The 27,421-nt window shown below is 35.6% G+C and overlaps 1 protein-coding gene across 13 annotated transcripts in view; it reads left to right on the top strand.

The window, feature by feature from the left end:
- Positions 1-27,421, top strand: part of DOCK9 (dedicator of cytokinesis 9) — a 114,381-nt gene that overhangs the window by 47,555 nt on the left and 39,405 nt on the right. For all 13 annotated transcript variants that reach the window (XM_040056116.2, XM_040056117.2, XM_058419434.1 and 10 more), the window contains exons 4-27: positions 146-228; positions 1,309-1,378; positions 5,333-5,428; positions 6,039-6,173; positions 9,694-9,868; positions 11,182-11,249; positions 15,154-15,228; positions 15,322-15,462; positions 15,826-16,026; positions 16,156-16,278; positions 18,719-18,801; positions 19,253-19,375; positions 21,070-21,149; positions 21,236-21,423; positions 21,546-21,611; positions 22,137-22,229; positions 22,486-22,609; positions 22,988-23,109; positions 24,465-24,551; positions 25,161-25,250; positions 26,507-26,622; positions 26,757-26,826; positions 26,953-27,078; positions 27,199-27,270. In XM_040056116.2, coding sequence (XP_039912050.1) covers positions 146-228; positions 1,309-1,378; positions 5,333-5,428; positions 6,039-6,173; positions 9,694-9,868; positions 11,182-11,249; positions 15,154-15,228; positions 15,322-15,462; positions 15,826-16,026; positions 16,156-16,278; positions 18,719-18,801; positions 19,253-19,375; positions 21,070-21,149; positions 21,236-21,423; positions 21,546-21,611; positions 22,137-22,229; positions 22,486-22,609; positions 22,988-23,109; positions 24,465-24,551; positions 25,161-25,250; positions 26,507-26,622; positions 26,757-26,826; positions 26,953-27,078; positions 27,199-27,270 — 2,607 coding nt within the window. The remainder of the gene's footprint in view (positions 1-145; positions 229-1,308; positions 1,379-5,332; positions 5,429-6,038; positions 6,174-9,693; positions 9,869-11,181; positions 11,250-15,153; positions 15,229-15,321; positions 15,463-15,825; positions 16,027-16,155; positions 16,279-18,718; positions 18,802-19,252; positions 19,376-21,069; positions 21,150-21,235; positions 21,424-21,545; positions 21,612-22,136; positions 22,230-22,485; positions 22,610-22,987; positions 23,110-24,464; positions 24,552-25,160; positions 25,251-26,506; positions 26,623-26,756; positions 26,827-26,952; positions 27,079-27,198; positions 27,271-27,421) is intronic.

The raw sequence follows: 27,421 nt of genomic DNA, 5'->3' as shown, positions 1-27,421 counted from the left end.
GAAGTGTACAGAATTTTCAGAGCTGGATATGTAACCATAATAGTTCATAAAGAGACATATCTTAAGAGGTTTTCTTGTGCTGTGTCCACTGAATGCCTTTAATCTTCTTCCAGTTAATATTGATACTTGGTTTTCATTTAAACAGTGCATCAAAACCTACAATTCAGACTGGCATATTGTTAACTATAGATATGAAGACTACTCAGGAGAGTTTCGACAGCTTCCAAAGTAAGTATGTTATTTAGTTTATTTAGTGGTATGATAAATTGAAATTGTGGAGGATCTTTGCATTTAATATAGACATTTATTAGAGAAGTGTTTTAATATGTGTAATATGTAAACTGAAATATGCTATATCCATGGTTAATGGTCAGTAGAGATGATAAAGACTTGTTGGGTGGAATTGATGAACTTCAATGTATAATGTCATGTTAAACCATTTTCTGGGAAGGTACTGCAATAACATTGCCTTATTAAAAGGCAAGTCAAAACAAGACATTGTAGCATTGACAATGTGAATTAAAGTATGATAACTAAAACAGACTAATGTTTAGATGAACCTAAAATGGTAATATCCTGTTTTCATCGCTTCAAAGGCAGCTTTTGGAGCTGCCTTTAGGAGTTTGGGGAATAGAACCTAGCTGGTTTTCACAGGATGATTCAAAGTAAAAGCCTGAGTGACATCTGTTACAAAACTTTCTAAACCATCTGCTAGAGAAATGTTTTCCCACTTTTTTCAAGATTTTCTAGGAAGAGTATAGAGATTAGGACATTAATTCTAAGACTGTCTCAGAGTAGCTAAATACTTTGAATACCCCAGCTCTGGAAGATCTATGTCTTCCCTAACTGCTCTCCTGCATCTATCAGCTTAGAAATAGTTACGTTGCTCTGTGGAGAGTTTTGATCTGCTCACAGGTTTTGTACAAGTCAGTACCTGCTTTTCACTTGCCCTGAACAGAAACCACCATAGGAATTTAAAAAAATGCATTGTCCTGCAAGGAGCCAGTGGTTGCAGGTATGAATTCTTACTCATAAGATATTAGGAGTGCAGTGAATGAGAAAGCTTTTTTTCTCTTTGGTTACACATAAGGACAGTGACAAGCAGATCAAAAGGGACATGATGGCCAGATGTACAAATGAGGAAAATTGATTTCTAAGAAATAGAATTAATGAAAAATACATGCTTTTACTTCGTTATTTGTGTGCTTTTTCCTCTTCAGCAGGAAAAGAACATCTTAATTTTTGCATCAATAAAATATGTAACTAATCACAAAATTCCTAGTACTTCAGAAGCTTTTTCTTTTGTAGTAAAGGGACAAAGCCAGACAAGCTTCCTGTGCATTTATATGAAGTGGATGAAGAAGCAGATAAAGATGAGGTGAGATAATAGCAATTCCTTACCTTCTCTCATTTTCATTAAAGGATGGTGGGTGTGTAGAGGTTGGGAATTTGGTTAAGTGTTGATGTAAGTACATGAAAACAGAGATTGCATTGAACCACCTTATGGGGAAACAAATTACTTATTTTAGCTGTCTCCTTTCAAATAACCTTGTTCTCTGGAGATCTGTCAGGTGAATTAGAAAAAGTTGTGATAGATTATAAAATTGAAGTTTTAGTACTTGGTGACATAATCCTTCAGCTGTCATAAAATATATGTTTTATACTGTGTCTATGTAGACAGGTTTCCAGAGAGAAATGTTTCATGCAGTTTAATCATGGAATTGAGTAAAATCATAGGTGAATCTGTTACAGCACAACAGTACACACACTTCAGTATGCATGACAGTGTAACATACAGTGTGAGCTAAATTCATTTCATCATAAATTTGATTATAGGATAAGACTTGGAGAGCTATCATGGAAAAAAAAGCTTTAAAAATTGACTAAAACTCCAAGATATTTTCTCTTGTGTCATTCACTTAGGGAGAGATGTATAGCATCAAGCAATTTTCAAGTATATTTCAAATGCCAAAGACTTTTTCAGCAACTGCCTCTGTTATTTTTGTGATTTATTTATTTTTTACCATGTCCTGTTCCAAAACATGTTTTTAAATGCCACTGTTTTCTTTTCTTATGAGTACTTGAACTCTTACCTCTCAAACAAGAATTAAAATAATTTTTCTGTTTTGTGGTTTTTACCTCTTGACAATTACTTTTCTACTAAATTCCTGGTATTCAGAACTGCTGCCTATGAAATGAAAGGATTAAATATGAAGAAGTTGTTTGGGAAATTGGGAAATCTATCTGAGTAGATAGATTACCAATCAGAGAGTCCCAGGCTGACATTTATCCAGTACTGCTATTAGTCTGCACTGTGATACTTGGACAAATAACTTTCGGCGTCTATATCCAAAACTTCCTATTTGTAGGACGGGAATAATTATGATTACTATTATACTGACATTTAAAATATTTGGCATGATTTACTGTGGTAATAGTTCTGACAACAGAAGTGTTTTAGAAAACAGTGAGTTAAACACCAAGAAATTAAATGGATATATAATTGACTCTAATTCTTACCAGGAAATACATTATGGCTAGAGTTAGTTAAACACTGAAAAGCTATAATTTGGCTATTAGCAGGTAGTATGTGTTTTGCTAGGAAGTGTAGGTAAGAGAGGACTGCATGTGTCCTGTAAGAACAGGCAGGAACAGGGTATTTCTTTTAGTACAATCACTGGAGGAGAGGTCTGCTGCTTTTTGAGGAACTTGAAAAATAAACACAAGAAAAAGACATGCTAGGAGGAAAAGGGAAGTTAGTGGGACAATAGTGTGGGGGGACCATAAGTTCTTTCATCAAGGGAAGACTTAGTGCAAGAGATGTTTCTTTCAGACATTAATATCTTTCCATGCCAAAAAGCACAGATGCAAACCTTAGATTGAAAGTTGTTTGGTCTTTTTGTTTTGCTTTTGTTTGTGTTTGAAGAAAGCTGATTTATTAAGAGAATGATAGAAAACAAAAAGCTACAAGTGATTAAAGGAAAATCAGATAAAGATTAGTTTAATCACGCATCATTGATAAGGAGAAAATTCCCTATCCAAAATAATTGGGGCTATCAGGCCATCAGGTTGATGTTTGCAAATGGAATTTTTCAATCCGGTACGGGATCAAGATATGGGATTGTTTTTGTTGAAACGGTTGCTGTTGAGGTAAACTTTGGAGCCAAGTTTGTGGGAAAGATCACTTTAAAAAGTTCAGCACAGTGTGCAGCAGTAATGATAAAAGTGAGGAAATTACCTTACCAGTTGGAAACAGGAAGTATGTTTTCAGTGTAAGAGTCGTGTGTTAACAACTGGATCCTGCGTTCCTTTGTGTTAACAGATGGTCAGCTGGAAGGATTCGGTAGCTTTTTGGCTCTGTAGGCAGGAATTCTGCCTGACAGAAAGAGGTGGTGTAACTAGAGAGGCCCAAGTGATGCTCGGTTTTATTGCTAGAAAACAGCACGCAGCTCGACGGAGTAGGGAAAATGTGCACCTCAGAGACTGGGAACTGGAGTCTTAATAGAGCTAAATCTTAATTTTTCTTAGTTCAGATAACGGATGAATTTTAGTCATATGAAGTCATCCATCCTATGCATGGTTCGTGCAATTACAGAAAAGTATTGGTTGTTTTGTGCCGAGTTTTGGCAATAACTCATTATCTACTCATTGCCTTACACTTGCAGAGGTGATTTAAACTCACCCTTTCCTTGGGGATAACTCACACCAGGGGAGGTGAAGAGTCATATAGAGTCATATTTGGAAACCCAGTGTTTTAAGTTGTGTTTTTGTCTTTATTCTTGCACAAGAAAAATAGTTATCTAGGTAGTAGAGCAGCGGTGGAGGCTAATGACTTGAAAATATGAATAAAAAGGTGACTGTGTTGCTTGGACAGTGAGACTCATTAAAATATATGGAGTATTTCTGGTCTATGCCTTTGGGCCACTATATCTGATGCTCTTGTTGATGACATGTTATCCTTACTGGGCCTAACTTCAACAGTACTGAGGTGACGATAAATTTTAAAAGGTCAGGTTGATGCATCTTTTGCCTTCTGTTCACAGTTTTATGAGGTTCACATGTGCACATATTTATGAGTATGCAAGCTAGACAGATTAAATTAGCTGTAAATAATTACCTAGTAACTTTTTACAGAATGTTCCTTGATTCAGTTCCAGAAACAAATTCATATTATTCCAAGTTTCGGTTTATTGTTCAGTTGTTGAACTAGTGACTCTCTCCCCCTTATGTAATCAGGTTTTGTTGCATGTTTTCTTAACAGCCAAGAAAAGGAATGAGAAAAAGTGCTTGAGGTACTCAAGGGTGTTTTGTGATTTTGTTTTCAGCTGGATGCTCAGCTAATTCTGAATGTTTCAATAAAAAAATTACCAGGAGTATTCCTCCTCTAGTTGGATGAAAATCCTCCTACATGTCTAATTCATTAATAGTTTTGTTTCAAAATGGGCTACATCGACGGGAAACCATGATAACGTCAGCTTTGTAGTACTCCAAACGATTACTTGGAGCTGGTGATTTAATATTTATTCCATGGCAGTTATAAATCTGTCATTTTGATCTGTTTTGAGAGAGAGTGCTGCTTTTTGGTAGTTGTTAACATCCTGAGTTTTTTGTTGCAGTCATTCAGTTCCCTCCACGGGCAGATGGATGTGGTGTACAGGCAGTGGGTGTGATGGGTGATGCTTGCATTGCATCTGCTGTTTGTGAACTCGCCATCGCTGCCAAGTTCAGTCTTGTTCTCTCTGCAAAGCTTCGATTCTGATCTGGAAAACAGCAGATCCAATTCAAGAATGAATTCTCTGTAAATTCTTAAGAAAGTAGGGCCTTTGAGATACTGGGTGTAGAGCAAAATGGTTTGAGAAATCGTGATTGAAGTTTTGGATAAGCATGTGTTTGCATTGTCCTTTCTGACAACAGAAATTGGTAAAAATTCTTACAGTCTGTGGAAAAGGTCACAAGGTAAATGCCAGTAAATGTTTTACGTTTTGACTATTTGCTCATTCCCCTGTTTCGCTGGGATTTGTCTTGACAGACATTTAGCTGTCTATAGGCTGCATCATCCTGTTGGCTGTAGATAAAGCCTGTAAAAGTGGCCAGATTACATATTACATCTCATCCCCAGTCTTTAAATAAAATAATGGGAAAGCTGTAGATTTTCAGCAGGGACTCCTGGTACATTATTATCATTATGTTATGAACATAGTTATTCTAACTTCTAAAATTACTTCTGAAATTATCAATGAATATTAGATGGACTGTGATGCCTAAGTTTACCTTTACTTTTTGCTTATATTTTTCTTTCTTCCTTTCCCTGTATTCCTTACTTCATCTCCAGGATGCAGCATCTCTTGGGTCTCAGAAGGGTGGAATAACAAAACAAGGATGGCTGTACAAAGGCAATATGAATAGTGCAATCAGTGTGACAATGAGAGTAAGTTTAAGAATATCTTACAAAAAACTGAACATTGATATTAAACATCCCTGTGCCTTGGAGAGGTCAGTTTGTGGTTTAGTTCTGAAAAACAATTGTATGAAAAGAAAGAGGGAAGCTTGATGTACTTAGTATATCTGAAACCTTGCTTTTATTTTATTAAATAAAAAAAAAAAGCCATGAAAAATCTAGTATGAGGGAGGAGTTAAATTTTCCTAACTGTACCTTGGTGTGATTTCAGTGGAAAAGGGACTGTGTAATATGGAGCGGGGGAGGGTGTTTGTATGGGTGTGTTATTTGTTTGTATTATTATATTTTATATAAAATGATATATCTTTAATTTGCCTCATGCATATTATAATCAGTTTTAAATAACTTTCAGTAGGTCAAAAATGCTGTTGATTGATATAATACAGTCATGCTGTACTAGTTATCATAAGGGGTTTTTTTTATTAATAATTTTTGTTTTCTTTTCTGGAGATACTGATTATGTTATCTATAAATAAAAGCTTTTTTTGTATTACTTACTATGTAAATAGCACTTATATAATATTAAGCTAATTAATACCAGTGTTGTCACTGTTCTTCTTCCCTCCTTTTTTCTCACTAGTCATTTAAAAGAAGATTTTTCCACTTAATCCAGCTTGGTGATGGATCCTATAATCTCAATTTCTATAAAGATGAAAAAATATCAAAAGAACCAAAAGGATCAATATTTCTAGATTCATGTATGGGAGTGGTTCAGGTAATTATAATTATTCTGCCTGTTTGCCAATTAATTCTGTATTTATTAGCAAGTGAAATTTTATTTAAAATATAGATTAGTGTTGTTGAATGTAGATAAGTACCTATTATGAAGAGGAACAAATAGACACTTGCCAAAAATCAGTGAACAAGATTTCAAAGGGCAGGAGACTGAACTTTTGAAATCTTTCTGAAAAGAACATAAATCACGAGTTGATGTCAAGTATTTAGCAAACCAAATTCGAAGGCAAATGCACAAAGAACCCCAAACTTGGCAAAGTAATGGCAGCATAAAATTGAAGTTTATTTCAGTTAGATTTTTCGCTTGCATGAGCTGTAAAATGTTTTTCATAGCTTCTTGTGTGGGATTTTTGTTGCGGGAATTGTATTGAATTCAAACACCCTTCCAGATGCTTTCGTTTGACCTTTATAATGTTACTTTTCTGTGCTTTTCTTTATTTTGAGAAGTTAAGGGCTTTGGTAAAATGTTTGTCAGTAGAAAGTGCCAAAGAAAAGATTATTTTTCTTTTTTTTGTGATTCTGCTTTGTATTTATAGTACAGCATGTAACTGTTCTGTTAGGCACAGCATACCTGGAAAAACCCCAGGGGGCTTAGGGTTTTTTTTTAACTTGTACAGAAGTAGGCAAAGTTTATAAATGTATTGCTTAAATAATATTTTTGTAGTATAAAGTTGTTTGAAGATTTACACGAAGAGATAAAATGACTTTACAGAGGATTTTTTTCCCCCCAAATATTATAGTATTGTTTTTTTGGATACACATTTAATAGGTAACTCCTATGAAAATCCTGTAACTGTAATAAAGTTTATCACATTGCAAGTTCTGTATATAATTTTACAGGAATTCTTTTGCCTTAGAGATACAATTCTGGCCAACTCCACTGAAATTAATTTAATTTGTGTTTTTGAAACAAGCCAACGGACATAAAAGTGGTTCCTAAACATGGCTGTAGTCTCATCAATATATACAAATACTCATTGAAGATGCAGAGAGGGCAGAGCCAGGCTTTGCTCAGTGAGGCCCAGTGACAGAGCTGGAGGCAATGGACACAACCTGAACCACAGGAGGATCCCTCTGAACATCAGGGAACACTTTTTCACTGTGAGGGTGGGTGACCAAGCACTGGCACAGGTTGCACAGGGAGGTTGAGGAGTCTCCATCCTTGGAGATACTCAAAAGCTTCCTGGACACGATCCTGTGCTGAATGGCTTTAATTGGCTGTGCTTGAGGAGGGAGTGTTGCATGAAATGACGACCAGAGGCCCCTTCTAACCTCTAACCATTCTATCATTTTAGGATTTAAAACCTGAAAATCTCTTTTCCTCATACATACTTTCATACTGCTCCATACTTTCTGTTCCGTCAGTTCAATCCAATTAACCTAAAGTTTCCTCAGACTCTGCCAGAAGCTTGCTTTTTAAAACAAACAATGTATTACTGTTCCTTTGTTCTTAGGGCTGATACAGTCATCTTTAACTAAAACTGTACTTTGGATGCTTTAAAATTTATAGTTGGCTGGGTCTCTAATGCTGTACTATATTGTACAGTGTTCATCTTGGCATCAGGTCTTCAAAACTGCATGTAAAAATTTGAGACTAGTTATGAATTAGCATCAGGTGCAAAATCAAAACCAGTTAATGCTCACTTCCAAGAAGCCAAGTGGACATTCAGTGACTAGAATAAGGGGATTTGGAAATAACTGTTTTCTTCATTTGAATTTTTGGTGGGGGCAAATAAATGCTGATTTAAATTATCAAATAATATACATCACGTCCCTATTCCAGACGTGTAGCTTTATTATCTTATATTATGTCCTGTATCCTTTCTGGCTGACCTTATTGTTTTACTGTTACTTATTACTGGTGTTGAATTAGCATTTAAGAACTCAAATGGGAAAAAGTGGTATTTACACGGTAGAAATTGCACTTCCATTTAACAGAAGAGGAAAATAAAGGAAAAGGTTTGTAAAAACCACAGCCATATTAGTTTGAAGTAGTCTGACATGGAATTCATAGAAGGGGTTTTTCTTAGGTAGTTATGCTTACAAGTTTTGGTTCTCAGAATGAAACTACTTGTTTCAGAGTCAGTATTTTTAGTGAGGGGAGATAAGTTCCTATTGCAAGGCTGTAACACTTTTCTGGTTTGTGCTCATTCAGTGCATTTGTTCACTTATTTTTTCAAAGACAGTAGATGCCTGAGAGAAAAATACTGACTTCACTTACAGATGTGAACTTAGACCAAAATATACTTCTTCATCAGAACCTCTGTCAAGGGGAATGCTGAATTTGTGCAGTAGTGGGTTTTTCTTTGGTTGGGGATTTTGATTTTTTCCCCAAAGTTAAATAAAGAGACTGGAATTCTTGGAATTCTGTTTGATGTTTTTGAATTTGGTGTTGTTTTGTTGGGCTTTTTATTTTAATACTAAATTATTATAGAGACTTTTCTGATCAGAGGTGTGGAGTGCATCATATATGCAGTGTATCTATTCCCACACCCAACCATATGTAGAGGTATAGTTACTCTAATTCAGTGTTTTGTGAAAGCTGAGATCTGTGACATCTACTGCCTGTGTCAAGGTTTTGCACTGTGAAACACAGAGGTTACTTTTCATTTATTTCAGCACTGGTTTCAACTGCTGAGATTGACTCAGGTCTGAAGTCCACACTTCTGTTTGTATACTTGGCAGAAATTCAACTTTGATAGAAAGCTGACTGTTTTGTCAAGAAGTAGTCTGTTAATTGAAGAGTCTGAGATACAGTGAAACTAATATGTAATTTGGCATTTAATTTAACTTAAACAAAAAATCCCCCAACCATTAAGCCTGTCTTACTGTTTCTTTTAATGTTTCTCTAATGCATTATCAATTTGTAAGACTAAATTGATGATAATATAGAATTTTCATATAAGACTTCTGAATTCATTCCCAGAAACATGAGTCAGACTAAGTAGCATTTGAAACCCTGGTTTAAATTGTGCAGAGAAGGATGACAGCAATGATTGAGGGAAAAAGGAGGAACTGATTCCCAACTTTATGTATATCTGTATGACTAACAATATCAGGGCATTTGGGGTTGATGTTGGTTATAATTTTACCTCCAGTATAAAATCCCAGTCTGCAAACAGTTGTCACTCAAATATAATATAGTTTTGTGCTTTTTGTTTCCTTTTTTTTTTTGTTAGACCTTAGTTAATTTCATTTCTACTCATGATCTGAGTGCATAAAGAATTGATATTTGGAAATTGCTTCTTTTGGGTTTTTGTAAAATGACTGCTAGGAGAATGATGACTGGAAACTGGAAGTCAGGCTGTTCTCTTTCCTACTTGCACTTGTTGCACTGCTGCAAATAACTTCAAAAGGTCAAATGTCAGAGAGCAAAATGATACATTTTCGCAAAATATCAAGCTGTATTTTTGTATAAAATACCTGAAATGTGTGTAACTTCCTTTGATGGTGCTTGGACAGTATGTGAAGTGCTACACAGGTCTTTTATTTTCTTATAGAACAATAAAGTCAGACGTTTCGCATTTGAGCTCAAGATGCAAGACAAGAGTAGTTTCCTTTTAGCTGCAGACAGTGAACTTGAAATGGAGGAGTGGATAAACACTCTCAACAAAATCCTTCAGCTTAACTTTGAGGCTGCGATGCAAGAAAAAAGAAATGGCGAGTCCCACGAAGGTAAGCAGGGTTTCTAGCAAGGCTGATGTTATGTGACCACGTGTTCTTCCATGCATTTTGGAAAGAAAGGCTTTAATGTCGCTCTTTTTTGTTGTTGTTGTTTTCCTCGGTCATAAAAATTACAGGCCCTGTTATTGTCCACTTTGGCTGATGAGCGTTTTGACCTTCTGGGCATTAAAACACTACTGTTCTGTATTGACTCAAGTTGAGTCAAGTCCAGAAGATAATTATGAGATTGAGTTAAGTCTAGAAAAGTAGAGCCCAGAATGGGAAATCAGGACTGTGGCAGTTAAAAATCCACCCTTAAATTTAGCATGGACTTGTTTTGAAACGTGTAAAATGCTGCTGAAAAAGAAATACTCTGTTCCCTGGTCACTGTAGGTAGAAATTGTGGTTACGGTGTGGGGCTAAAATTTAAATATAATTCCCTTGACCACAAATATTTCCTGCAAGTATTGAAATAGACTACTAGGGTGTAGAATCCTCTCTGTTGGAGCCATTTAAGAATAGGTAAGGCAGGTGTCTGTAGGAAATGCAATGTATGTCACCAGTATTTCAGTGACAAAAGGATAGTCTAGATGTCCTCTCATTCCGTTTTTTTCTTGAGATTGGAAGAGGAGGGAAACTGGTGTGAAACCAACTGTATGCATATCCAGAAGAACCTGAAGGATATTATAGAAGGTTGTTTTATTATAGATAGCACAAAGTACCAAGAGGGATCATTAGAGTTTAAAATGAGATATCACAGTCTTCAAAGACTGTCAGAATTTAGTGTGATGTTTGCAACAAAAACGAATCTGGAAAGGAGAAGCATCTAGCTCTGGGAAAGACATTTTAGTCTGTGCTGCTTAGTTGACCTTAGCACAGCAAGATGTTTATAGCTAGCTGAATGGCTGCTTTGTAAATCCTGTAACTGTTGGTGAGTAGAGCTGGGAACCTAATGACCAAAGAGAACTTGTTTTGAAATCAAGTTACGATGCGATGTGGAAAACAGTAATGTAAGTTTGTGCACAGAGTATCTGCTTGCCCTGTGCAGATACCAAAATTGAAATTAAAGATGTGTTCTGGTAAGATTAGAAATAACTGCTACTTTAAGGATTTTTGTAACTAGTTAGTAACTAGTGATTAACTAGTGATTTCTTGTAAGAAATCACTGCATCAAAACGATGCAGTTGTCCACAACATATTTATGTTAAGAGTTGTCATTTTTGAGGGGGTAGGAGATTGAAAAAGATGAAATTCTTTTGCTATGGAGTTTTATGAGCACTTTGGAATTTTTATATTTATTTTAAAATGAGGTTTTATAATTTCAGATGATGAACAAAGCAAACTGGAAAGCTCATCAAGTAGTTTTGATAACTACTATCCTGAAATTGCCAAGGTAATATATATTCTAAATGTCAACTTGGGATATAAAGTACTAAACATAAGTTAGCCACATGAACTTTCAGTAAAGGTAAGGCATTGGCTTGTAGCTTCCAGTCAGTTTGTGGTGCTTGGAAAGCTTAGAAGCTCTTTTGTGAATAGGTGTGGTTATTGAGCTTCTTTATTTTCTGCTTTTGGAAGGAAACAAGATACTTGTTTTGGGGTTTCCTATATAAGTCTTAATATGCTGTTTAAATGCAGCATGTCTTACTGTTTTATTATTTTATTAATTTATTATATTTTGTATTGGTTTATTGCATTCAGGTAAGTGTTAAAGTGTTTCTGTAGAAATATAGTTATACTGAAGTCAAGGTTTACTTTTAGACTTAAAAGTCCAGAGCAGCTTAATAGCAGTGATGAAGTGAATGTATTTTTAGATGTTTGTGTTTATAATGAACTGTCAGGTCCGTGGATGCTTCCTGTGTTGCCATGGTTCATGCTTTTCAATTTTGTTCTTAGAGAGGTGTGATCGAAACAAGCTTGAAGTAAAATGGAACCGATAGAAAATAACAGTAACTCTTCCTTGGCCCATTTCCAGACTTTATTTCAGTTAAATCAGTGAGTTGTGTGTTGCAGTTGGTTTTTGTGAGTTTTGTAGGGGAGAAATTTTTGTTAAATCAGCCAAGAACTGGAACTGGTGACCTTTTTTTATTGAAGCTGCAGAATCCAAACTCCTCCCTGTGACTTCCTTAATCTTTCTTCTGTGTGGTACAGCCTGGAGTATTGAAACTTTTCTGCTTGACCATTCTCTGGAATGCTCTCCCTTTTTTTTCTGAGGATCTGCCTGACCTAGTAACTCCTCCTGAAGGCAGTGCAGGTTTTGAACTGAGAATAAGCAAACCAAATTCTATCTACTACAGTAGCTAACATATAAAAGGATCCAGTCAGAATACATTAACAAGCTTTTAGCACCTAAATTGGTTGGCTGACTTAATTCTTTCTGTTACTGCTTTGTGATCAATTTAGCACCTGTGCACAAAAAGCTGTTATGTGATAATCTAGCTCCAGCTATGGCTGTACTTGGAAATTAATTGGGATTATGGTGCATATAATCGAGGCTTCCTTGGAAGGGCTGTAAGCATCAAACAGCATATTTGCACGAGGCTATGAAAATTTATTTCAGAAATAAATACAAAATTAGATGCTCTTACTGTGTGGAAGACCTTCCTTTCTTTATAGTCAGTTAATTTAGTGCTTATGGTCCATATTCCTTCCAGAGGGAACTTTACTTCAGGGCTGCAGCACCTGCATATAGTTTTAGTACTACAGTTGCCACTTGCTGTTTCCATAACTGTTGGATCAGAAGCACGCAGCTCTTAAAGCTCATTATTTTTTAGAATATTATTTTTGCACAGCTCTTTAACCATTGGCATGTTTTATAATTTATTCCATTGTTATAACCTATTTACATTTCTGTTTCCTTCAAAATATATATATATTTTTAATTTCTCCCTCTAATTCACCTTTACTAAACGTCATCTTTCAAAATATTTTGCTCTAATGTATTTTCCTAGCCTCTTTTTTTTTTTTTTTTTTTTTCCTGAGGAAAATTACAGGGAAAACTCTGTCCATTTGCATTACTCTTTGTGTCTTAACTTGATTGCTTTATATAAATGATGATTGTTTGGAGGATTTTTTTTGTCCTTTATTCTTTCTTGCCTTGTCTTTTCAGCTGTTGTTTGGATTTGGTTCTTTTTTCCCCAGTGGAAGCCTTGCAAGGCATTGGGCTTTCTTTTAGAAGAGTTTATAGCTGCTCTATTATTTTTGTTGGTTCTAGGAGGAGAATTTCACAATAGCTGACCTCATATCCTTATGAGGAGAGAGAAATTCCTTCAGGGGTGATTGTAGAGCACCTGACAGTAGGGGAAAAAACAGACTTCCTAGGAAGGGTTTAACCCTTGTGAGTGCATCCATCTGCAAGCCTTCATTTTTCTATCAATAGCTGGTAGTTTATAACATAAACGAAGATGGTATTTTGCACTTCAGTGCATAGATGTGCACTCATCTATCTCACTCTGTCTTTCCTACCTATTTCATGTTTCATTTATCTGTGCTTTAACTACCAAGGGTGAATGAAGGGTTTTTGTAGTAGATTTTATTTTGTGGCTGGTCGGGGTTGTTTGTTTTTATTGCGTTTATGAATCTTAAAATAAATTAGACCTGTGAAATAGCTGTGACTGTCCTGAGCAGTGTTCTCAAGCACCTCCTTTACTGTTATTGGTCCCAGAATACCTTGAGGTGGGAAAATATTGTCTCAGTTTTACAGTTGAGGAAATAAAATCACAGAGCCACTGCTGTGCTATAGACAGGATTCATGGTAACGTGCATTTTCAGTTCTTGAGTTCTGACAGCTGCCCCTGATCTGTCGGTCAGAAATGCATATAATCATCTGGTCTTCATGCACAAAACATTAAAGAATCTAAAACTATTCAAGATGCTTTAGCTGAAGCAGTTTCTCTCTAGCTCCTGTGGTTAGGTAATCTTCCTCCTCGGTTCTTGCCACTAAATACTACCTTTGCGAAACATGCATGCAGCTTCCTTGCCATCCTTAAACTTTTTCACATTTCCTGTATTTCTCAATTATACCAGTTCTTCAGCAAGCTCATTCTGCCAGTACTCTGCTGGTATTGAGTATCTGGGTCGTCTCTTTCACAGCAACTCTCCTCTTTTCTTCTTTTTATGTTAAGGTTAGCAAAGTAAAGTAAATGAAAACCAATGGAGCATTTATATTCAAAAAAGCATCTCAGACGTTTCTCTTCTGTAATATATCTTTTAAGCCAAATTCTTATTTTGATTCCTGTTATCCACCTAAAAATAGGGTTATAAGCTCTTAGAGATTGTTCTTTTGTTTTGCTTTGGTTTTTTTTTCTCTTGAGACACAGTAGAAGTTGCTTCAGACTCCAGCAAAGCAGATGTAGATAGTAGATCACTTCCTGCTGATGGTCAGTGATGAGCATTTGGGTTTGTAACTTCCTTTAACCCATACAGGCTGATCCAAAAAGAAACACCTGCCTGTAATGTAATATTTTGTATCCTTGTTTAGCCAGCTGCTACATTAAGAATGGCATTTCTCCTGCATGGGTAATTTTGGTACATGCATCTGTTCATTTGTCATGTCCTGTGACTTTAAAAATCATAGAATGCTCTTTAAATAATACCTTTTAAAAACAAAGGTAACTCATGTATGCCATCAATTTTCACATTCTATTTTGTTCCACTTCACTTTTGTTTTACTGTTAATAGAGAGGTGTCCCCAAATCCCAGGCAGTGTACAGTGAACTCTGCAAAGTGACTTTTAAATGTAAGGGGTTTATCTTTTGGAAGTTTTTGGGCTTTCTCCAGCTACCCACAGGAAAACCACTTCTTTGGCAGGAGAGCTCAAGAAAAGTTTTAAAAAAAGAAAAAGCGACCAAGAAAAAGAAAAAAAGAAAGCAAGCTGTGATGGTGTTTCTTAATTTAGGTGAACTGTTGTTTCCTGAGCAATCTTAAAGTCTCAGGATAGCACTGAGCTTTAACCTGCAGTCATATAATGTGTTTTTATTTAAATAAAATAGGATTATGAAAGTTGTTGTTTAAGGAGACAGATATATAAATTGCACTGAAGTGTACTTCCTGTGGGCTTGGAAGGTTATATGCTGCTGGTGTAAGGTTTTAGTCTTCTAGGGCTGGAAAAAAGCGTTAGGAGAAGAAGCTTTCACTTTGTGCTTAGTCATGTTTGATCAATGTCAACTAGGGAGGTGCAGAGCTCACTAAGGGAGAAATGAATGCATGAATCAAAAATGTGTGGAGCTTTGAACATCACACCAAAAGGCATGAAATTAGTAGTGTGATACCAAGACTTTTTTTCTTATTTTGAACAGAGTACCAGAGAAGCAGAAATCAAGCTGAAAACTGAAAGCAGAGTTAAACTTTTTGCCTTGGATCCAGATGCACAGGTTAGACTTCTTACAAGGAGACAGGGGTATTTTATGTTGATCCTTTTGAGATGAAAGCAAACTTACCTTAGTTTTTCTTTTCTTTTTTTAAAGAAACTTGACTTTTCTAGCATTGAACCAGAAGTGAAGCCATTTGAAGAGAAATTTGGAAAAAAAATTCTTGTAAGGTGTAATGATTTATCTTTTAATTTGCAAAGCTGTGTTGCAGAGAATGAAGAAGGACCAACAACAAATGTAAATAATTCACCTAATTACTTTCTATTAAATCAGAAATGAATGCCCTCGTGTTTGGTTTGCACTATCTTTAATGGCAGGGATTCCTTGCTGTGACTGAGAAATGTGTAATATGGGGATTTTTACTCCTTAAATCAAAATGAAGGCCTAAATCCTACAGAAAGTAACTTTACTGCTAATAATTTTCTCCGCTGGGTGGTGGAGAGAGAAATTTTTCTTTTACTGTCTTTTACGTGTTGTCAGTAGGGTGATGGCCGTATGTGTTCGTGAAAATGTTACTTATCTTTTTTTCATACACGTTTTTGCAGTGTTCTAGGTGACGACACTGACACTTGATTTTTTTTTTTTCTTTTAAATGTCTAGGTAGAACCTTTCTTTGTCACACTGTCACTATTTGATATTAAAAACAACCGGAAGATTTCAGCAGATTTCCATGTTGATTTGAACCATGCCTCAGTAAGGCAGATGCTCTCCAGTGCATCTCAACAGATGATGAATGGCAGTGCTGATAGCTTACACAGAATTCAGGACATTCATGAAACTGTCTTGCAATATCCAAAGCAGGTAAGAACTAGGAACCTGAAGAACTAGCAGGATTTTGGATACAAGTTTCCTACGTGATTTCATTGGTTTTCTATTATGTGATGTAAAATGTGCATTTTCCTTCTATATTTATCTCTTGTTTTATTCTAGGGAATATTCTCAGTCACGTGTCCTCATACTGACATTTTCCTTGTGGCTAGAATAGAAAAGGTATTACAGGGAAGTATTACACATTGTGCTGAACCATATATGAAAAGCTCAGATTCATCAAAGGTATGTTGTTTTCTTCTGTGGTGTGAAAAACATGCTGAGGCAAACCAGATTGATTTCAAATTAATAACTATAAATCAAAATCTTAGTTGTTTTATAGTACATTCATGTAACTGGATAATTTGGTTTAGTAAATTGTAGTTATTTCTAGTAACTATTAGTACATTATAGAAAAAGGAGCATTTTATTGAAAACATTTATTTCACTTCTTATAATTGTGACAATGTAATTTTTAGAATGTCTTTAGTGTAAACTGTTTTGACAAAAGAATATTGGACTTTAGTGTGAAAGTTGAGTTGAAAATTGTTGAACAGTGAAATATTAAATATAGATCATAACTGTATGTCTCAATGCATCTTACTTAGTGTAACATAGTTGACATTTTCTTTGTCCCACTTTTTGGTGACAATAGTTTACTATAACTTTATCTGCACTCTTGCTGGTTTTTAACTCCAGAATGATTAATTGAAATCATTAAGCGTCTGGTTTTTTGTATAAAATGCTTTGCAGATTTAATAGAACCCCAAATCATTTCTGAAAATAATCCACTGGAACATCTTAAGTTTGCAGGAATCTAGGATGGCATAACACTTTGATGTTCTCTGAAACATATCTACAAGAATTTTGATAGTTGCTACTTCTCGTTTGTCAGTGAAGAAGCAGAGGTTCAGTTTTTTTGGTTTGCAGTTGTCCTTAAATATCCAGGGCAGCATACAAGAGAGAAATGTTTTTGTAAGCAGTGTCAGGTACTGTTGATGTTCTCCCTGTTTTCAGCTAAGAAGAAACAGTTAACTTTCAGTCTCTGCAGGGCAACAGAGTTCTTTTTCACAAATTTGATGTTGGCTAGGCTGCATGTAAAAAACCATGTATTTTTCACTTGGTCTTAATATAGATCAGCCTGCTGATTTGTTTTTCCAAGAATGTGTGAGGTTTTTTGGTTTTTTTTTTTTTTTCCCAACTATTGTTGGAAGACAAGCAGCTTTGTATTTTAGGAGTCTGGTTTTGATGTTGACTGTTACTGAGTTAAAATAAATCTAAACTGAGTGTAGGTGATTTTGGTGTCCTTGGGCCTGACCCACATTTGATGCTGCGTTCTAGACTTGGAGTTGCCCTGTACAATGGGAGTAGACAATAGGAATGCTCATGGTTATAGTAGCTTATGCTTTCTGGCATTCAGTCACTTCTAATTTTATACAATGAACGCTTAGTTTGAATTTTTCTTCTGTTCTTCTTCTCAGGGACTACACTGTATTAATCTGAAACAAAATAGAACAGTCCCAGCTACATAGACCTCCATGTGGGTCAGTGTAGGGAGCGAGTTCCAGATCCCTGCAAAAATTACTATACTGGATAAGAAAAAGGGGAAACGGAAGCAGCAAACTCTATAGCAAAAAAAAAACCCCAAAAAACAAACAAAAAAAAAAAAACAAACAAAAAACAACCAAAAAAAAAAAAAAAAAAAAAAAAAACCAACCAAAAAAACCCAAACCAAAACCAATACTTTTTCTCCCCTTAAACGTTGAATACAGTGATCTAATGATCATTGCTTACCAAGGTTTTGTGCTTCTGAGTGCTATTTCCCCCTTTTTACAGGAAAGGGTAATGGAGAGTTCTCTCAAACACATGTACAGAATCAGCTCTTTATAATATCAACAGCACAGATCAGGAAATTTTACTCTGTAGGTGGTTTTGCCTCTGGCAAAGAGTTTTGCCCTGTGTGGACACATGGGAAAAGCTGATTTCTAGAAAAGAGAGGGCCAAGTGTTTCAGCTCAGTGTTGAACATCTCAAATCAGTGGGTTTTGCTCATTGTTGTGTGTGTCGGTTCTGGATAATGGAGATTTTTGTTCATTTAAATGTTAACAAAATCAGGAATTTAAACTTTTAATGAGAACAGTGTTTCAGTGCCCATACATAGGGTTGTCCATGTGATCTTGACACAACTCTTCTTTCCCATAGTCTGTGTGTATTTGTAGTACAAGTCTTGCAGAGTATTGTACTGCTTATTCTGCAGGGGTGTGTTCTGGTACAGAGCGTGAGCGGTGGATATAGGTGGGGGAGCAACTGAGGGGGGAAATGTCAGGGTTTTTTTGGAGTCGGAGTTTTATTTTTAAAAACAGTTTAATTTTGCTCTTGCTTTCCATCTGTATTCTGTGTACAATAATATTTCTCATGCTTAATTAAGTATTTCTTATCAGAAGTGTAGATGGGTCTGTTTTCATCCACAAAATGCTGTGAAATCAGCAGGCTGTGCTTAACCTGAAATGAATAGTTAAGAGGCATTATTGTCTTTCCCCTCACATACTTAGGATTAATCTATAATCTTCTAAAGAATATTTTTTAATTCATATCAGTGTCAATATGTGGGGGTTTTTTTCTTGTTGTACTAATGGTTCAGAAAGATGTAGCTTTTCAAATATGGCTATTTCTTATGTCCCTTGTAGGTTGCACAGAAAGTTTTGAAGAATGCTAAGCAGGCATGCCAGAGGTTAGGTCAATATAGAATGCCTTTTGCCTGGGCAGCTAGGTGAGGACAAATCTTGTCAATCTGTATTTTTTTCTTAACTTTTCTCTAACATGGTTTTTTGCATCTCCCTTCTTGTAAACCTTAATGGGCTATTTAAATTATTTCTTTTTTTACTTTCGATTAACCAAAGATTTTCAACAAACTTGCACTTTACATTTGTAGTAGGAAAAACGTTATAAATATTTATTACATTATTCTTCAAACTGTTGATATCACCAGCTCTTTTCTGTTGTCAATATTTCTTATGTTATTAAGGACTGAATGGTTCACACTTTTTTGTTACACTGAGCTATTTATATGCTAAACTCACCTACATTGACAAGAATATTAAATGCCTGATGAATATTAATGAAGGATAGTGCAGTATATTCTGATTTGTGATAAAAAAATTTCCTGAAACGAATTTCAACACTTTCCTAAACTCAGCTGAAAGCAAGATTTTTACTTTCAGGACATTGTTTAAAGATGCCTCAGGAACCCTGGACAAAAATGCAAGATTTTCTCCTCTCTTCAGACAAGACAGTAATAAACTCTCAAATGAAGATATGTTGAAATTGTTAGCAGATTTCAGGAAGTAAGTCTGATTTTCCCAGGGTTGGGTTGTTCCCCAGAAGCCAACCTAAAACCCCTCACTCCTAACCCTGGGCCACACCATATTTTGTTATGGTCTTGAACTGGAACATCTAGTATTTTGTGATATACACACACACACACATGTCTTTCACATCAAATATAGATTCTGTATAAATATAATTAAGGCCTTCAAATAAGCTACAGATCTTTCTTTTACAGGGTTTTGGGGGGGCTACAAGCAGGACTGAGGTACAATCCTGCATGTCACATGCAGTCAGTATCATATCCTGAACTTTCTCTGTGCTAGGAGATACGTTTGCACATTATGCTCTTCTGTTTCTCAAAGGAAAACAAGTATGAGCATAAATCATCTGTTCCCTGACCTTGGACAGGGGATGCTGACTCTCAGGGAAAGGGAATCAAGCAAGTCTCCAGTCCACCTTCCTTGGGAATGCCTGTGTCTCAGGATATTTAAATAACAGAACATTGATTATCTTTTTTTTACATAGTATTCTTAAAGACTTCATCAGTTTGTGTGCAAGGCTGGCAGATGGCCATGGTCATGAAGTCATTAATCCCCTTATTGAATAGGATGTAAAACAATAGAGCAATCTCCGCTGCTTTGCAAAGGAGTTTCCAATTCTGGTGCAGCACAGTTAGCAGGAGTGCTATAAACTTGAATAACCACTAAGCACAAAAGGCACAGGCTATAGTTTCTTTCTTATTGCTTAGCAAATCTGATAAGGAGATGAGGTTTGCAGTAGATATTTTAGCTTCCTTTTAGCAAGTGGCTGAAGGTCTCGCTGAACTTGATGTAGCAGTGAAATTGCTCTGTATACTGATCCTCCTTGCCATAAATGCTGTTACTGGAATTGAAATGAGCAGTAAATTAGCCTGCCACACTACTTTGTGAGATAAGGAAGTGCTTTTGGTTATTTCAGCATCCTGTTTGTGGAACCATGTACAGTATTTCACAGGAATTACAGTAAGAAAGGGGTTCTAATGCCGAAGACATATCTATTGGAATTAGAATCCTGACTCCAACCAGAAACTTGCTTCACAGGATGGGATTGCTTTTTGGGAGAACTTTGCATCCACTTGCTGTGCAGTAATTTTAAAAAATCATGCTGCTGACTGTCTTTACTAATAAAGGGCTCTGCATGGTTTTGGCATGGAAAATACTAGTACTTCATGTTTCTGAAATAGTTACATGATAAAATCTATAGTTGGTGGGTTTTGCAGGGTGAATTGTTAGTCTAGAAAAAGACATCCCCAGGTTTATGCTACTATCATGAGTGCTTATCAACGGCCACTGGGATTTAAAACTTAGAGATTCCCTCCTTGATGCAAATGATAGTGAATTACTACATGACAAAACTTGCCTTTGACAAAGTGTTTCATTTCAATTTAAATAAAAAGTCAGGCTTTTTCATGACCTTTGACGTATTGTGTGTCAAGTTGTTTTTTTTGGGTTTTTTTTTTTCCTGAGAATATAAAGGAAAATAAAACTCTGTATCTAGGCAAAAAGCAAGACCAGATCAGTCATGCACCCTCAAACCACCTTTCCTCTCATACTCCTATTTCAGGATATTACTTTTGCCTCTGTTTCCTATTATCTTTTTTTCTGGCATCTGATTTGCATTTAGCCTGACTTTGAGGTGTGGTGTTTTCTTTGTTTTTTTTTCCTTCCTACAGACCTGAAAAGATGGCAAAACTTCCTGTTATTTTAGGAAATCTGGATGTTACAATTGACAACGTGTCACCAGATTTTCCAAGTAAGTATTAACAAACACTGTTAAATGGACAATCAAGCTTTTTCCTCTTCGGTTCTTTATTTGTTTTTTTTTCAATGTATTTTCAGATTACATTAACTCATCATACATTCCCATGAAACAGTTTGAAAACAGTACCAAGACACTCACAGCATTTGAAATAGAGGAGTTTGTTCCCTGTATACCAAAATGCACTCAGCCTTTTACCATCTACAACAATCACCTTTACGTGTATCCAAAGCACTTAAAATATGACAGTCAAAAGTCTTTTGCAAAGGTGAGTACCACCTTTATATGGTGTGCCACCATCTTTCTCAGATTAGGATTGTTTACATATGCATTTCTGTGATGATCCTTATGATTAATTGCTTGGGTTTCTGTTTTTAACTACTGCTTTAGGCTAGAAATATTGCAGTGTGCGTTGAGTTCAAGGATTCTGATGAAGAGGATTCTCTGCCTTTGAAGGTCAGTCTTTTCATTTCTGTGTCTGATAGAAGTAAGTAGTGAGCAGTTAGCTAAGTTACAGTAGTACTGGATTAATTGATCTAGTTTGGGATGGTGGCTTGAGAGTAACTTCTGGATGGCTTGCTTGTTTCAGATAAAAGAGATTTCTAAGGAGTCCTCAGAGCATTTCATGCCTTTAATATTTTTAGAGATTAAACTTGTTGTGAGCAGGGGTAGCTTGTACCTGCTCCTCAGTAAGTTAAAACATTAAAGATTTATATCGACTGCAGAGCCAAGCTCCATTTTATGAGCTATCACAGTGTATAAAAGGTGCCTGGAAGAACAGAAATAGAAAAATGTAGAGACATCTTGAAGTGAAATCACAGTGTCAGCTCTACTGCATAGCGGGCAGACTAAACATCATGTAAAGAAACCAAGTTAAACACGAATTAAAATATTCCAAATTCTGGATGAGACATTCTAAGCTGAGGGTAAAAAAGGATCACAGGGTCTTTTTTGTTCTTTTTTCCTTTTCACTCTTCTTAGTGTATCTATGGTAGACCTGGTGGACCAGTATTTACCAGAAGTGCATTTGCTGCTGTTCTGCATCACCATCAAAATCCAGAGTTTTATGATGAGGTAAGTTGCCTTTCTGAGGAGACTTTTACCAGGTGAGGTACTATGGAAGTTTCAAAGTACAAGAAAATATTAGAGGATTGCAAAGTTCTCAGTTAAATCAGATCCCCTTTCTAAGGACTTTTTTTTAAGTTTTGTATGTTTGATTTGTGGTCTAGCTTCAAGTAACATACAATCCAGAACTGCTTTTTAAACATAGAACCAATAACACATCAGTGCTCTAGCTGAAAGCTTCTACCGAGAATTCTTTGCCTTTCAGATTAAAATAGAATTGCCCACTCAGTTACATGAAAAGCACCATTTGTTGTTCACCTTCTACCATGTCAGCTGTGATAATTCAAGCAAAGGGAGTACAAAGAAGAAAGATGTTGTTGAAACACAAGGTTTGTACGCTAATGCTTTACTTTCAGTAATTACTAGGGAAATTTTTTGAAGTATGCTTATCTGCTAACCCATCATTTCTGTGATCCATATAATGCTTCCTAATTACATAGTACTGACTGAAAGATTTAATAAAATATTTCTTCTAATTTAAATGTTTCAAATTTTGGGTTAGAGTTTCCATCAAATGCACAGTGTTTTTCACAATTACTTTGTTCTTTCAATGCTTTGTAGTTGTTTGCATTCAAATCATTTGGCCTTTACAATAACATTTTCTGTTTTATGAATTACACGTCAGAATTACGTGGTAAGACTTCTGTTGTAAGGTTGTATGTAAAGTTTCATAATATTTAAAATTACTTGCCTTTCATGTTCTGTAGTTGGGTATTCTTGGCTTCCTTTGATCAAAGATGGAAGAGTGGTCACCAATGAGCAACAAATCCCCGTGTCAGCAAACCTTCCATCGGGCTATCTCAGTTATCAAGAAGTGGGTGTTGGAAAGGTACGTTGTAGAAAATGGCTCTAACCTTGAAAAAGAACCCAAACATTGTGTAGAGAAGGTTTGGTTGTAATTCCCCAGTCTGCTGATAAGACTTAAGTAATTTTCTAGTAGAATTTATTTTCTTTTTTAGTTGAAATGGAATGCTTAGCAAAAGTGAGTTGTCTGACTGAGAGGAAACAAACCCTAAGAGACGTGAGACAAAAAAAAAAGTAATAGAACAGGTTGCGTCAAATTCTTGTCAAAGTTGTTACATACTAACTTCTGTTGTTATTTAGCTGATATAATTAAGAAATGATTGAGTTTCATTTTCTATAGTAATAATCAACTAGAAGTTACAGTAGTTTTAAAACATTTTAAATTGTTTTGAGTTTATGAAGGTATGCAAATAATCTGAAGTCCTTTACTAAATTTTTTTTAGCATTTCATGCTGTCTCCTTTCAGTAAGTCCTTTATTCCTGAACAAGTCTTATTCTCACATCTTGATTTTTGTGATCTCTATATTTCACAAGTAAAATTTATGGTTGTATTTTTCAAAGCAGAAAGCTTGCATAATTGTAGCAATAAAAATCATACCAAGGAGGATACAAACCAAAAATGTGATAGGGAATTTGACAAAGAGATTGAAATGCAGAGACAAAATTGACTAATTTTGGAGGAGGAGATCTAAAATCAACAGCAAGAGCTGCTGCTCTCCTCCTGTCCTACCACCTGGTCTTTTTTAAACTCTGCTGTAAGCTTTCCAACCATCATCTCCTTCACATCTTTCATCTTCTCACGTTGTAGGTGTATTCTTTATGCCTCTGCTGTTTGTCTCTGCTCATGCCCGTGGGTAGAAGGTTAGGACCAATATAACTAGGTGTAGATTTAGCAATAGAATCTTTCCCTAACTGGCTGTCAGGGTCAGCATTCTCATTCTCAGTTCTTTGGGAATGGGATGGGAAGGAAGGACTGGTTGCTACCTCTCATAAGTTTTAAACATAAGTTTTAAACCTTGTGACTATCTGTGGAAATCCTTGTGTTATTTTTCTGAGAAAACCAGTAAATATTTCTCTCTAGTCAGAAGTTTCTTTGCAGGGTTGTAGGGGAAACATGAAATCTGTGACTCGCAGAGAATCAAGTTTGTTAGCCATCAAGGAAAATACTGTGGGACTTGTAAAAAACATTTTAAGCTTCAGAAATGCTTTTGGAAATATTGCCTGCATAATTTTGGTTTTTTTATGACTTTATTCATTGCACACTGCATTTCTTCAACTTGTTTTTTTCTTTTCGGAAGAAGTGTTGTTAATGGTACTGTTAATTGTTCTACTTTAATATACTGCTACATTATTTTACTTTTCCCCCTCGTGTGTGTGCAGCACTCTGGTCCTGAAATTAAATGGGTAGATGGAGGCAAACAACTGTTAAAAATATCCACTCATCTGGTGTCAACTGTGTATACGCAGGTGAGTTATAAAACAAATTTAATTGGAGAACTTTTTAGGAATTATGTATGCTTATAGTATGCATATACAATATATGGGAAGATTCTTAAACTCAGTATGCTCATCTCTTTTTTTTGTCTTTTGGGCTTTTCTCATGGTCTCTTTCTTTTACATGAAATGTGAAAAACAGAAGATCTTAAATGGAAGCTATTCAAGGCATGAGCCTTTTGTCTCTTGTCATCCATTCCAGTCTGAATTTTCCAGTTAGATGAGAGGTCATAATTGTCTAAAAGCTGTTTACTGACATGTCTGCAAAGCAAATGAGTCCTGTTAGACCTTTTCATAGAAAACATATTATGATTGGTTGGGATAATTAAGTATGCTATTTTCTTCTTGTCAGTAGGAAGCAAACATAGGTGGCAGTTTTTAAAATGGGTATTCAAAAAACACTTGAAATTTCATTTAAAAAAATGAGGCTTAATAAGTCTTCAGAGTAGTGCATTTCAACTATTATTTTTGAAAATCGAATCTATGGACAAAGATATGTATTTATACATACAAATATTTTAATGGATTGTAGATAGTAATGTTCGATATTGTTTAATTTGTTGTTCTTTTTGTCTTTGACAGGACCAGCACTTGCATAATTTCTTTGAGTACTGTCAAAAAACAGAGTCCGGAGCTCGTGCACTAGGAACAGATCTTGTAAAATATCTTAAGGTATAAAATGGCAGTGAATAACAGATTATATAATTCATTTATGCTTTTGCAAAACCTTGGTGCTTCAGACATTTAATAGGTCTCATTTTTCAGTGTGAGAATTAGTACTGTGACTATGACTCATATTAATGGAATTTGCTGTGGAAAAAACCCACAAAGATACTTGCTGCCTTAAATAAATTTACAATTGCAGTGGAAGAGGAAACCACAAAGAAATAATGAGACCGTATTGATCAGCCTTATGAGTGGTAATTTCAAAACACTAATGGCTTAGTTTGTCAAAATAATCAAATTGAACTGTGTATGGAAATTGTGAGGAATCACAACTCTTGATTTTTCTAAAATTTTGCTTAGAAGGTCATCATTGTCATCTCTTCAGTTCTCTTTCAGGATTAGATCAATAGAGTGCATGGTTTCCACTTCAATTTTTTTCTGACAGAGATCATGTAGGAAGAAAGACCACTTTGTCTCCTGCATAGCATGGATGTGCAGGCAAACAGAGACAAGACAACGCTAAATGGAAATGTTTGACATTTGTTGTCTGCATGCGTGTTCATCAAATACATTCTTTTTGTCAAATTCCCTTTAATTCCAGGGAGTTTTGTGGCGTAATACTTTGTAGGATGAATTTCATACACTGCCTTTTCTGTTAGGGTGGTTATGTCTGTAGGATCTTTTGTATGTGATGGAATGCAAAGGCCTATCAGGAAGAAATTGTCTTTAATAATTCACTGTCTCCGATTTCCAATGGGTAGTTACGGATTGTAGTTCATCCTGGGTTTTAACATAGTTGCTAGTTTGTTGTTTAGCAGTAACTAGTGTAATTAATATTGCACTTAGCACAGGTAAGAAATCTGCATGTTTCTGTGGAACATCTGTTTGCTAAATGTCTGTGTTGGTGGATGGAATACCAAAATAACCAATGTCATTCTTGGTGAGCTGTGGGCGCATGGACAGACTTTTCACTGAATCAGTACATAGAGTGCATTTCGATAGAAAAGTACACATAAGTCCTTCCAAAATGCTGTTAATAACACCTGACTTCTAATTTACTTTCCTGTAGAAAACATTTAGTAAATATTTGTGTTTTCCAATATCCTCAATTGCTTTCTATGCCATATTTTTGGTAATAAACACCAAGTGGTGTAAGCAGCTTGTATTTTTGAAAAAGGCTTGCAATAAATTTTATGGTTTCAGAATTTTTGATTTAAATGCTGTTGATTCACAGGAGTGACAGTATTGCTACTCTCTTTTAGAGCCTTCATGCTATGGAAGGCCATGTGATGATCGCTTTCCTGCCAACTGTTCTAAACCAGTTGTTCAGAGTTCTCACCAGAGCAACTCAAGAGGAAGTTGCAGTCAATGTGACAAGGTAAAGAATTTTAAGTGGTTCATAGAGTCTACATGATGACTGGGTTATCACATAAATCTGTAACAGAGTAGCATTTTTGCTGTTGCAATCACAGCTTTCTTTATAGGTTTACTTGTTTTCTGGCTTCTGTTTAGGGTTATTATCCATATTGTTGCTCAGTGTCATGAAGAAGGCTTGGATAGCTACCTGAGATCTTATGTGAAGGTAGGTAAAAGTAAATTGAATATTTCCTTTTTTTAATTTCCCTAAGAAAGAATATATTTAAATTCGGTTGCATCTACTTAGTATTATGCCGTAATTTCATATTTAATTCTGTTTTTCCTCCCCAAGTATGCATATAAAGCAGAGCCCTATGTTGCTTCTGAATATAAGACAGTACATGAAGAGTTGACAAAGTCAATGACAACAATTTTAAAGCCATCTGCTGACTTTCTTACAAGTAACAAGCTGCTTAAGGTATGTGTTGAACTGTACTTTATGTTCTTGTCTAGTCATAACTGAAGAACAGGAACTAAGTATTAAAACAGTTGTTGAATGCATATGGCAATCTTACTGAATGTTTTCTTTTCTCTACAGTATTCATGGTTTTTCTTTGAAGTTTTGATAAAGTCAATGGCTCAACATTTGATAGAAAACTCTAAAGTGAAGGTATGTCACTTTTTGCAGGAGAATATTCGCAGGTAGATCTATATGGTCTCTTCTTTCTTCAGTCACATTTCTTACTGCATATTAGAAAGAAAGGGAGAGAAAGAGGCAGCAGGAGAAATCAGTTGAAATATTACACAGAAAAAATTACAGG

Source organism: Hirundo rustica, chromosome 2 (assembly GCF_015227805.2).
Source record: "Hirundo rustica isolate bHirRus1 chromosome 2, bHirRus1.pri.v3, whole genome shotgun sequence".
In the NCBI taxonomy this organism is placed as follows: Eukaryota; Metazoa; Chordata; class Aves; order Passeriformes; family Hirundinidae; genus Hirundo; species Hirundo rustica.
Note: the sequence above shows the minus strand (reverse complement) of the source record. Positions and strands in the feature narration are given on the sequence as shown.